We start from the raw sequence: 11635 nt of genomic DNA, 5'->3' as shown, positions 1-11635 counted from the left end.
CCCAACCTATTCAATCTCTCTCTGTAACTCAGCTTCTCAAGTCCCGGCAACATCCTTGTGAACCTTCTCTGCACTCTTTCAATCTTATTTACATCCTTCCTGTAACGAGGTGACCAAAACTGTACACAATACTCCAAATTCGGCCTCACCAATGCCTTATATAACCTTACCATAACACTCCAACTTTTATACTCGATACTCCGATTTATAAAGGCCAATGTACCAAAGGCACTCTTTACGATCCTATCCACCTGTGACGTCACTTTTAGGGAATTCTGTACCTGTATTCCCAGATCCCTCTGTTCAACTGCACTCTTCAGAGTCCTACCATTTACCCTGTACGTTCTACTTTGGTTTGTCCTTCCAATGTGCAATATCTCACACTTGTCTGCGTTAAATTCCATTTGCCATTTTTCAGCCCATTTTTCTAGTTGGTCCAAATCCCTCTGCAAGCTTTGAAAACCTTCCTCACTGTCCACTACACCTCCAATCTTTGTATCATCAGCAAACTTGCTGATCCAATTTACCACATTATCATCCAGATCATGTATTTGATGACAAACAACAATGGACCCAACACCGATCCCTGCGGGACACCACTAGTCACAGGCCTCCACTCAGAGAAGCAATCCTCCACAACCACTCTCTGGCTTCTTCCATTGAGCCATTGTCTTATCCAATTTACTACCTCCCCATGTATACCTAGCGACTGAACCTTCCTAACTAACCTCCCATGAGGGACCTTGTCAAAGGCCTTGCTGAAATCCAGGTAGACAACATCCACCGCCTTCCCTTCATCCACTTTCCTGGTAACGTCCTCGAAAAACTCTAATAGATTGGTCAAACATGACCTACCACGCACAAAGCCATGTTGACTCTCCCTAATAAGTCCCTGTCTATCCAAATATTTGTAGATCCTATCCCTTATCACACCTTCCAATAACTTGCCCACCACCGACGTCAAACTTACTGGCCTATAATTTCCCGGATTTCTTTTGGAACCTTTTTTAAACAACGGAACAACATGAGCCACCCTCCAATCATCCGGCACCTCCCCCGTGAATACTGACATTTTAAATATGTCTGCCAGGGCCCCTGCAAGTTCAACACTAACTTCCCTCAAGGTCCGTGGGAATACCCTGTCCGGTCCTGGGGATTTATCCACTCTGATTTGCCTCAAGACAGCGAGCACCTCCTCCCCTTTAATCTGTAAAGGTTCCATGGCCTCCCTACCAGTTTGCCCTATTTCCGTAGACTCCATGCCCATTTCCTCAGTAAATACGGATGCAAAAAAAACATTTAGTATCTCCCCCATCTCTTTTGGTTCCATACTCAGTCGACCACTCTGGTCTTCAAGAGGACCAATTTTATCCCTCACTATCCTTTTGCTCCTAACATACCTATAGAAGCTCTTTGGATTTTCCTTCACTCTGTCTGCCAAAGCAACCTCATGTCTTCTTTTAGCCCTCCTGATTTCCCTCTTAAGTAGCTTCTTGCACTTTTTATACTCCTCGAGCATCTGATGTGTTCCTTGCTGCTTGTACATTTCATACAACTCTCTCTTCCTCTTAATCAGTGTTACAATCTCCCTCGAGAACCAAGGTTCCTTATTCCTATTTACTTTGCCTTTAATCCTGACAGGAACATACAAACTCTGCACTCTCAAAATTTCTCCTTTGAAGGCCTCCCACTTTCCATTTACATCCTTACCAGAGAACAGCCTGTGCCAATCCACTCTTCCCAGATCCCTTCTCATTTCATCAAATTTGGCCTTTTTCCAGTTCAGAACTTCAACCCGAGGACCAGATCTATCCTTATCCACGATCAGGTTGAAACTAATGGCATTATGATCACTGGATCCAAAGTGTTCCCTCACACTCACATCCATCACCTGCCCCAACTCATTTCCCAATAGGAGATCCAATATCGCATCCTCTCTAGTTGGCACCTCTATATACTGATGTAGAAAATTCTCCTGAACACATTTTACAAACTCAAATGATTCTATAAGATCACGGCTGATCTTATTGTAATCTCAACCCCACATTCCTGCCGACCCCGATAGCCTTTCACCCCGATAGCCTTTCACCCTGATAACCTTTCACCTTGATAACCTTTCATCCTGATAACCTTTACCCCCGATAACCTTTCACCCCCTTGTTAATCGAGACTCTTTGGCTGAAAAATATCCAGACTCTGCTTTCCTTTGCTTTTTGAGGAAGCGAGTTCCAGAGATTCACAACCCTCAGAACAAATTTCTCCCCATTTCTGTCTTAAATGAGCGACCCCTTACTTTTAAACAGGGACCCCTAGTTCTAGCTTCTCCCCCAAGTGGAAACATCCTCTCCACATCCCCGTGGGTGGAGGCGATGGGGAGGATAAAGGGTTGGGAATGGATGATGAAGATGGGGTGAGTGGGGACAGGAGTGGGTGTTGTGGGGGTTTATTGGGATGAGTGGGGACAGGTGTGGGTGTTGTGGGGGTTTATTGGGGTGAGTTGGGACAGGAGTGGGTGTTGTGGGGGTTTATTGGGATGAGTGGTGTTGTGGAGGTTTATTAGAACATAGAACATAGTGTGAGGGAACCATGGTTCACGAAAGAGGTGGAATATCTTGTGAAAAGGAAGAGGGAAGCTTATGTAGGGATGAGGAAACAAGGTTCAGATGACTCGATTGAGGGTTACAAGTTAGCAAGGAACGAGCTGAAAAAGGGGCTGAGGAGAGCTAGGAGGGGACATGAGAAGTCCTTGGCGGGTCGGATCAAGGAAAACCCCAAGGCTTTTTACTCTTATGTGAGGAATAAAAGAATGACCAGGGTGAGGTTAGGGCCGGTCAAGGACAGTAGTGGGATCTTGTGTATGGAGTCAGTAGAGATAGGCGAGGTGATGAATGAATACTTTTCTTCAGTGTTCACCAAGGAGAGGGGCCATGTTTTTGAGGAAGAGAAGGTGTTACAGGCTAATAGGCTGGAGGAAATAGATGTTCGGAGGGAGGATGTCCAGGTAGTTTTGAATAAACTGAAGGTCGATAAGTCCCCTGGGCCTGATGAAATATATCCAAGGATTCTTTGGGAGGCAAGGGATGAGATTGCAGAGCCTTTGGCTTTGATCTTTGGGTCCTCGCTGTCCACGGGGATGGTGCCAGAGGACTGGAGAATGGCGAATGTTGTTCCTCTGTTTAAGAAAGGGAATAGAAATGACCCTGGTAATTATAGACCGGTTAGTCTTACTTCGGTGGTTGGTAAATTGATGGAAAAGGTCCTTAGGGATGGGATTTACGACCATTTAGAAAGATGCGGATTAATCTGGGATAGTCAGCACGGATTCGTGAAGGGCAAGTCGTGCCTCACAAATTTGATAGAATTTTTTGAGGAGGTAACTAAGTGTGTTGATGAAGGTAGGGCAGTTGATGTCATATACATGGATTTTAGTAAGGCGTTTGATAAGGTCCCCCATGGTCGGCTTATGATGAAAGTGAGGAGGTGTGGGATAGAGGGAAAGTTGGCCGATTGGATAGGTAACTGGCTATCTGATCGAAGACAGAGGGTGGTGGTGGATGGAAGATTTTCAGACTGGAGGCAGTTGCTAGCGGAGTGCCGCAGGGATCAGTGCTTGGTCCTCTGCTCTTTGTGTTTTTTATGAATGACTTAGAGGAGGGGGCTGAAGGGTGGATCAGTAAATTTGCTGATGACACCAAGATTGGTGGAGTAGTGGATGAGGTGGAGGGCTGTTGTAGGCTGCAAAGAGACATAGATTGGATGCAAAGCTGGGCTGAAAAATGGCAAATGGAGTTTAACCCTGATAAATGTGAGGTGATTCATTTTGATCGGACTAATTTAAATGTGGATGACAGGGTCAAAGGTAGGGTTCTGAAGACTGTGGAGGAACAGAGAGATCTTGGGGTCCATATCCACAGATCTCTCAAGGTTGCCACTCAAGTGGATAGAGCTGTGAAGAAGGCCCATAGTGTGTTAGCTTTTATTAACAGGGGTTTGGAGTTTAAGAGCCGTGGGGTTATGCTGCAACTGTACAGGACCTTGGTGAGACAACATTTGGAATATTGTGTGCAGTTCTGGTCACCTCACTATAAGAAGGATGTGGAAGCACTGGAAAGAGTGCAGAGGAGATTTACCAGGATGCTGCCTGGTTTGGAGGGTAGGTCTTATGAGGAAAGGTTGAGGGAGCTAGGGCTGTTCTCTCTGGAGTGGAGGAGGCTGAGGGGAGTTTTAATAGAGGTTTATAAAATGATGAAGGGGATAGATAGAGTGAACGTTCAAAGACTATTTCCTCGGGTGGATGGAGCTATTCCAAGGGGGCATAACTATAGGGTTCGTGGTGGGAGATATCGGAAGGAAATCAGAGGTAGATTCTTTACGTAGAGAGTGGTTGGGGTGTGGAATGGACTGCCTGCAGTGATAGTGGAGTCAGACACTTCAGAAACATTTAAGCGGTTATTGGATAGGCACATGGAGCAGACCAGAATGATAGGGAGTGGGATAGTTTGATCTTGGTTTCAGATAAAGCTCGGCACAATGTCGTGGGCCGAAGGGCCTGTTCTGTGCTGTACTGTTCTATGTTCTAGAACATAGAATATTACAGCGCAATACAGGCCCTTCGGCCCTCGATGTTGCGCCAACCAGTGGAACCAATCTAAAGCCCCTCTAATCTACACTCTTCTAATATCATCCATATGTTTATCCAATAACCATTTGAATGCTCTTAATGTTGACGAGTCCACTACTGCTGCAGGCAGGGCATTCCACGCCCTTACTACTCTCTGAGTAAAGAACCTACCTCTAACATCTGTCCTATATCTCTCACCCCTCACTTTAAAGCTATGTCTCCTCGTGCTAGCCATCACCATCCGAGGAAAAAGGCTCTCACTATCCACCCGATCTAATCCTCTGATCATCTTGTATGCCTCTATTAAGTCACCTCTTAACCTTCTTCTCTCTAACAAAAACAACCTCAAGCCCCTCAGCCTTTTCTCAAAAAGATTTTCCCACCATACCAGGCAACATCCTGGTAAAGCTCCTCTGCACCCTTTCCAACACTTCCACATCTTTCCTATAATACGGCGACCAGAACTGTACGCAATACTCCAAATGCGGCCGCACCAGAGTTGTGTACAGTTGCAGCATGACCTCCTGGCTCCGAAACTCAATCCCTCTACTAATAAAAGCTAACACACCGTACGCCTTCTTAACAACCTTATCAACCTGGGTGCCAACTTTCAGGGATCTATGCACATGGACACCCAGATCCCTCTGTTCATCCACACTACCAAGTATCTTACCATTAGCCCAGTACTCTGTATTCCTGTTACTCCTTCCAAAGTGAATCACCTCACACTTTTCCACATTAAACTCCATTTGCCACCTCTCAGCCCAGCTCTGCAGCTTATCTATGTCCCTCTGTAACCTGCCACTTCCCTCTGCACTGTCTACAACTCCACCGACTTTAGTGTCATCCGCAAATTTACTGATCCATCCTTCCACGCCCTCATCCAGGTCATTAATAAAAATGACAAACAGCAGTGGCCCCAAAACAGATCCTTGCGGTACACCACTAGTAACTGAACTCCAGGATGAATATTTCCCATCACCCACCACCCTCTGTTTTCTTACAGCTCGCCAATTCCTGATCCAAACCACTCAATCACCCTCAATCCCATGTGTCCGTATTTTTTGCAAAAGCTTACCATGGGGAACCTTATCAAACGCTTTGCTGAAATCCATATACACCACATCAACCGCTTTACCCTCATCCACCTCTTTGGTCACCTTCTCAAAGAACTCAATAAGGTTTGTGAGGCACGACCTACCCTTCACAAAACCGTGCTGACTATCCCTAATCAAATTATTCCTTTCTTGGTGATTATAAATCCTATCTCTTATAATCCTTTCCAAAACTTTGCCCACAACAGAAGTAAGGCTCACCGGTCTATAATTACCAGGGTTGTCCCGACTCCCCTTCTTGAACAAGGGGACAACATTTGCTATCCTCCAGTCTTCTGGAACTGTTCCTGTAGACAATGACGACACAAAGATCAAAGTCAAAGGCTCTGCAATCTCCTCTCTCGCCTCCCAGAGAATCCTAGGATAAATCCCATCCGGCCCAGGGGACTTATCTATTTTTACCCTTTCCAGAATTGCTAACACCTCCTCCTTATGAACATCAATCCCGTCCAGTCCAACAGCCTGCATCTCAGTATTCCCCTCGACAGCACTGTCCCTCTCCAGTGTGAATACCGATGAAAAATATTCATTTAGTGCCTCTCCTTTCTTGGGATGAGTGGGAACAGGAGTGGGTGTTGTGGGGGTTTATTGGGATGAGTGGGGACGGGAGTGGGTGTTGTGGGGGTTTATTGGGATGAGTGGGGACAGGAGTGGGTGTTGTGGGGGTTTATTGGGATGAGTGGGGACAGGAGTGGGTGTTGTGGTTGTTTATTGGGTTGTGAGTGCGAGTGCTGGTTTGCTCCCTCACTTGTTTTGTCTGTTTTAGGAACGCTCTTCACTGTGCGGGGAGTGGATTTCAGAGTGTCTGATCCCCTGGATGTGGTGATTGAGGCGCGAGATCGAGGCTCTCCCTCTCTCTCCTCTCTCACCACTGTTCAGATCCAGGTGCTGGACATTAATGACCATTCACCAGCCTTTAGCCAGCGAGTCTACATGGCCGACATTCAGGAGGATCTGCGTCCTGGGAGCACAATTCTCACCCTGGAGGCCGTCGACTCTGATATTTCCCAAGACAACAGTGGGCTGGATTATACCATCGTCAATGGAAACACTGCCAATGTATTCCAGGTGGAGAGCAGAGTCAGTGTTATTGACGGCCAGTTCAGGACGTTGGGTTCCATTGTTCTCCTCGACGCTTTGGATTTTGAAACTGTTACTGAATACAATCTAACCGTGGCGGCGTCGGACCGTGGCGTTCCTCAGCGCAGTGCCCTTGTGTCTGCGATTGTATCCATCCAGGATGTCAATGATAACGCCCCAGTTTTCAACCGCACTCAGTACAAGGTGACAGTGAGTGAAAGCATTGCCGTGGGAACGGAGATTGTCCGTGTGGCCGCTCATGATGCAGATTCTGGCCAGCACTCGGCGCTCCGATACACCATCACCTCTGGTGATGAAGATGGGCAGTTTGCGGTCAGTGAGGTGACCGGAATGGTGAAACTGGTGAAATCCCTGGACCGAGAGATTCAACATCAACACATCTTCATTATCCAGGTGACTGACAGCCAGGGCCCTCATCCCAACTTTGCCCTGGTCCCATTAACCGTGGAAGTTAGCGATGTGAATGACAATCACCCTTTCTTCCCGATGGAGAGACTGAGTGCCAACATTCGAGAAAATCTCCCAGCTCACGCACTTGTGGCCAAAATCCACGCCATCGACTTTGACTGTGGAATATTTGGCAAACTGCAATACTCGATAGTTAGTCAGTCCATCTCGCAGCCAGGGCTTGGGAAAGACAAAGAGATTTTTTATATTAACCAATCCACAGGAGCCCTTCGTACAAAACTCTCCTTCGACTTTGAGAAGTTAAACTCTTTCCAAGTTGTGGTGAAAGCAGTGGATTCTGGGAATTCCTCGGCCACTGTCACCGTCCAGGTTCTGGTCACAGGTGAGGATGAGTACGATCCCGTCTTTGTCAACCCAACGTACAACTTTGTTGTTCCAGAGAATGCGAAGAAGGGGCAGAGCATTGGACAGGTGCTGGCCACAGACGAGGATGGAGGTCTGGATGGGATTGTCCTGTACTCACTATTGGCACCGTCACAATTCTTTGAAGTGAATAAAACCACAGGTGACCTCATTCTCAAGATGGACAGTCGGAGAGATCACAGCAAGCGGTCAAAGAGAGAAACACGGACAATGACTCTCAACATCCAAGCCAAAAGCCCATTGGCTACGTCCAGGTCCACAATCACCCAGGCGAGTATTGACATCACTCAGACCTCCTTTGGACTGGCTCCTGAGATCAACTTGCTGCTGATTGTTGCCCTGGCAGCGTCTCTGGGGATTGGAGGGATTCTTGCCATCATTGGCTTAGCTCTGGTGATCGTGCGAGCAAAGAGGAAAAAGAATAATGAAGAAAGCAGCTCTCAACTCAACAACATTCAGGACGACACTTTACAGAAATTGGGGCCAGATGATGCCACTTTGCCAGCGAGTGACCGAATCTACCACCAAACCTTGCCAGGATACTCTGCAGAGCCCACAGTGGTGGGAGGTCCGTATGCCAGAGGAGACTCGATAGATCCCTCGCACTCCAGTGGCCGAGGATCAGCAGAGGCAGCAGAAGATGATGAAATTCGGATGATAAATGAGTATCCACGTGTGAGCAGTATCACCTCCTCTATGCAGGAACACGTGTCGACGCGAGGCCCAGACTCTGGCATCCAGCAAGATACTGACCAGATGTCAGATATTTCCACTGATCCAGGGATGGAGTGGTTTAAACACAAAAAGAACAGTGGTCTCCTGATATCAGGGCAGCAGCAGCTGTACAGAGACGATGGAGGTGGCTACATAGGAACAGGGGTGGGTCTGGCAGTTTCTCAAGCCAAAGACTATGTCTTTGCTGAAGATGGCCGCCCATCAGCCCAAGGATCCCTGACAGCCATCGTTGCTAGTGATGAGGAACTAAGAGGCAGCTACAACTGGGATTATCTGCTTAACTGGTGCCCACAGTTCCAACCATTGGCCAGTGTCTTCACTGAGATCGCCAGGCTGAAGGATGAGAGTGCGCCTCGCAAACCCTTCCAGTCAAAACCCAAGGTGGACCCCAAACCTCGTATTGATCCCCCTCCACTCATCACCTCTGTGGCACATCCCAACGCCATGTCCGTACCTCCTCGACTGGCAGTGGGTCGCACCCACAGTCATGTGACAGCAATGCCACGGTCCCCCATTACCGGGGAAGCTTCAATAACATCTGCAGCCATGTCTCCCAGTTTCTCGCCCTCGCTCTCACCTCTGGCAGCTCGATCACCTGCTGTCTCCCCATTCGACGTTTCCCAAGGACCTCCAACCTCAATCATTAGCACCGAGCATTCCTTAGACAACACGGAGGAACCAGAGTTACGGATATAGTTTCAACTTTACTCACCAGCCAATGGCCTTCACTCACTCTCACCAGTTGCAGAGACTGGGCCATCTCACAGCGTGCAGCTATCCGAACATTGGGACATTGTACAAAGCGACTCACCAGCAAACCGTCCCATCTGTCTTGGCCTCAGGTCCACAGAATAACATCAGCACTAATTTAATCCATTCATTAATTAATCAATTCCCATGAGATTGGACAAAAACTGATTCTGAATCCCAGAAAAGTGGAGTGTAGAAAAAGGTCAAACTGTTGCAATAAGATGGAGCATAAATAGATTATTGTAAAAGGTAGAGGGAGCTTTACTCTGTATCTAACCCCGTGCTGTACCTGTCCTGGGAATGTTTGATGGGGACAGTGTAGAGGGACTTTTACTCTGTATCTAACCCCGTGCTGTCCCTGTCCTGGGAGTGTTTGATGGGGACAGTGTCGAGGGAACTTTACTCTGTATCTAACCCCGTGCTGTACCTGTCCTGGGAGTGTTTGATGAGGACAGTGTAGAGGGAACTTTACTCTGTATCTAACCCCGTGCTGTACCTGTCCTGGGAGTGTTTGATGGAGACAGTGTAGAGGGAACTTTACTCTGTACCTAACCCCGTGCTGTACCTGTCCTGGGAGTGTTTGATGGGGACAGTGTAGAGGGAGCTTTACTCTGTATCTAACCCCGTGCTGCACCTGTCCTGGGAGTGTTTGATGGGGACAGTGTAGAGGGAGCATTACTCTGTATCTAACCCCATGCTGTACCTGTCCTGGGAGTGTTTGATGGGGACAGTGTAGAGGGACTTTTACTCTGTATCTAACCCCGTGCTGCACCTGTCCTGGGAGTGTTTGATGGGGGACAGTGTAGAGGGAGCATTACTCTGTATCTAACCCCGTGCTGTACCTGTCCTGGGAGTGTTTGATGGGGGACAGTGTAGAGAGAGCTTTACTCTGTATCGAACCCCGTGCTGTACCTGTGCTGGGAGTGTTTGATGGGGACAGTGTAGAGGGAGCTTTATTCTGTATCAAGCTGAGGATCAGGTTCGGTTGAGGAGAACTCAGAAACCTGATTCTGATCCCAGTTCGATTTCCTGTTCAGCTGGAGAGAGGAATTGAATTAAATTGTAAATGTTTTTGATTTTTTAGCCTCTCTCACAGCCTGTGGGTTCACACACCCACTTGTGTGCCAAACAGCAGGTTTCAAAGTCCCCCACCCTCAGTCCTGAATCCTAACCTCCCCCTTCTCAATGTCCCTCACCGATATCCCCCAATGCAGAAAGGTTGTGAAAACAGTTCTGTTCAAGGTTTTCTTCTGTCTTTGGTGAAATGAATTAACCTCCAGGAACGAATCCTAATTCTCGCTGCAATGTCGCATCTTTTTACCTGGAGATCCTGACCAATAGTGAGCAGTGCTCAGGCCCTTCTATTCGGCATTTTATATGCGACTAGTTGACGTGTGACAGTGTCCCACCCTACAGTGCCCCACCCTGACAGTGCCCCACCCTGACAGTGCCCCACCCTGACAGTGCCCCACCCTGACAGTGCCCCACCCTGACAGTGCCGCACCCTGACAGTGCCCCACCCTGACAGTGCCCCACCCTGACAGTGCCACACCCTGACAGTGCCCCACCCTGACAGTGCCCCACCCTGACAGTGCCCCACCCTGACAGTGTCGCACCCTGACAGTGCCGCACCCTGACAGTGCCCCACCCTGACAGTGCCCCACCCTGACAGTGCCCCACCCTGACAGTGCCACACCCTGACAGTGTCGCACCCTGACAGTGCCCCACCCTGACAGTGCCCCACCCTGACAGTGCCACATCCTGACAGTGCCCCACCCTGACAGTGCCGCACCCTGACAGTGCCCCACCCTGACAGTGTCGCACCCTGACAGTGCCCCACCCTGACTGTGCCCCACCCTGACAGTGCCCCACCCTGACAGTGCCCCACCCTGACTGTGCCCCACCCTGACAGTGCCCCACCCTGACTGTGTTGTGACCGTGGACAGTGTTTGTGACTTTGACAGTATTATGTGGGACTGTAACGGTATTGAGACTGTAACAGTATTGAGACTGTAACAGTATTACATGTCAGTGTTTGTGATGCACTGCCCCATCCTTTGCCCAGAATCCTAAACAAATCTTAAGGTGATTTCACTGTAAATACAGATTAGACTCGACTATAAGGACATGAACCTTCACTATTTTTATCCTTAATTTGCACAACTGTTGTGTGAAATAGTGTTTGTAATTTACCCAGAGACTATTAAAGAGCAGATTGACTGTCAGTGGCCAGATGATACGTTGCCTCGAAGAAACTTTGCAAGATCAGTTGGAGATGATGACATTTGACTGCGAATCGCATTTGCAAATGTTTAATATTTTATTGTATTTGAAACGCACGCCAAGCACTGGGACTGAATGCAGTGACTGAGGTTCCACCACCTTGATTCGAATCATAGACCAACATCTCACTCAGAAATTTCCCACAACGATGAACCCACCAGCAATCCCTCCACACAAACACTCGATCCGAACGCTGTTT

General features: G+C 48.1%; 1 protein-coding gene across 1 annotated transcript in view; it reads left to right on the top strand.

The window, feature by feature from the left end:
- LOC144499967 (protocadherin-16-like) overlaps window positions 1–9455 on the top strand; it is a 502287-nt gene extending 492832 nt beyond the window's left edge. Inside the window, exon 21 of the mRNA XM_078222709.1 lies at window positions 6503–9455. Within this exon, the coding sequence (XP_078078835.1) occupies window positions 6503–9099 (2597 nt within the window). The 3' untranslated portion in view covers window positions 9100–9455. The remainder of the gene's footprint in view (window positions 1–6502) is intronic.
- The last annotated feature ends 2180 nt before the right edge of the window (window positions 9456–11635 follow it).

This window comes from Mustelus asterias, chromosome 10, assembly GCF_964213995.1.
Source record: "Mustelus asterias chromosome 10, sMusAst1.hap1.1, whole genome shotgun sequence".
In the NCBI taxonomy this organism is placed as follows: Eukaryota; Metazoa; Chordata; class Chondrichthyes; order Carcharhiniformes; family Triakidae; genus Mustelus; species Mustelus asterias.
This window is presented reverse-complemented; position numbering and strand designations above follow the sequence as displayed.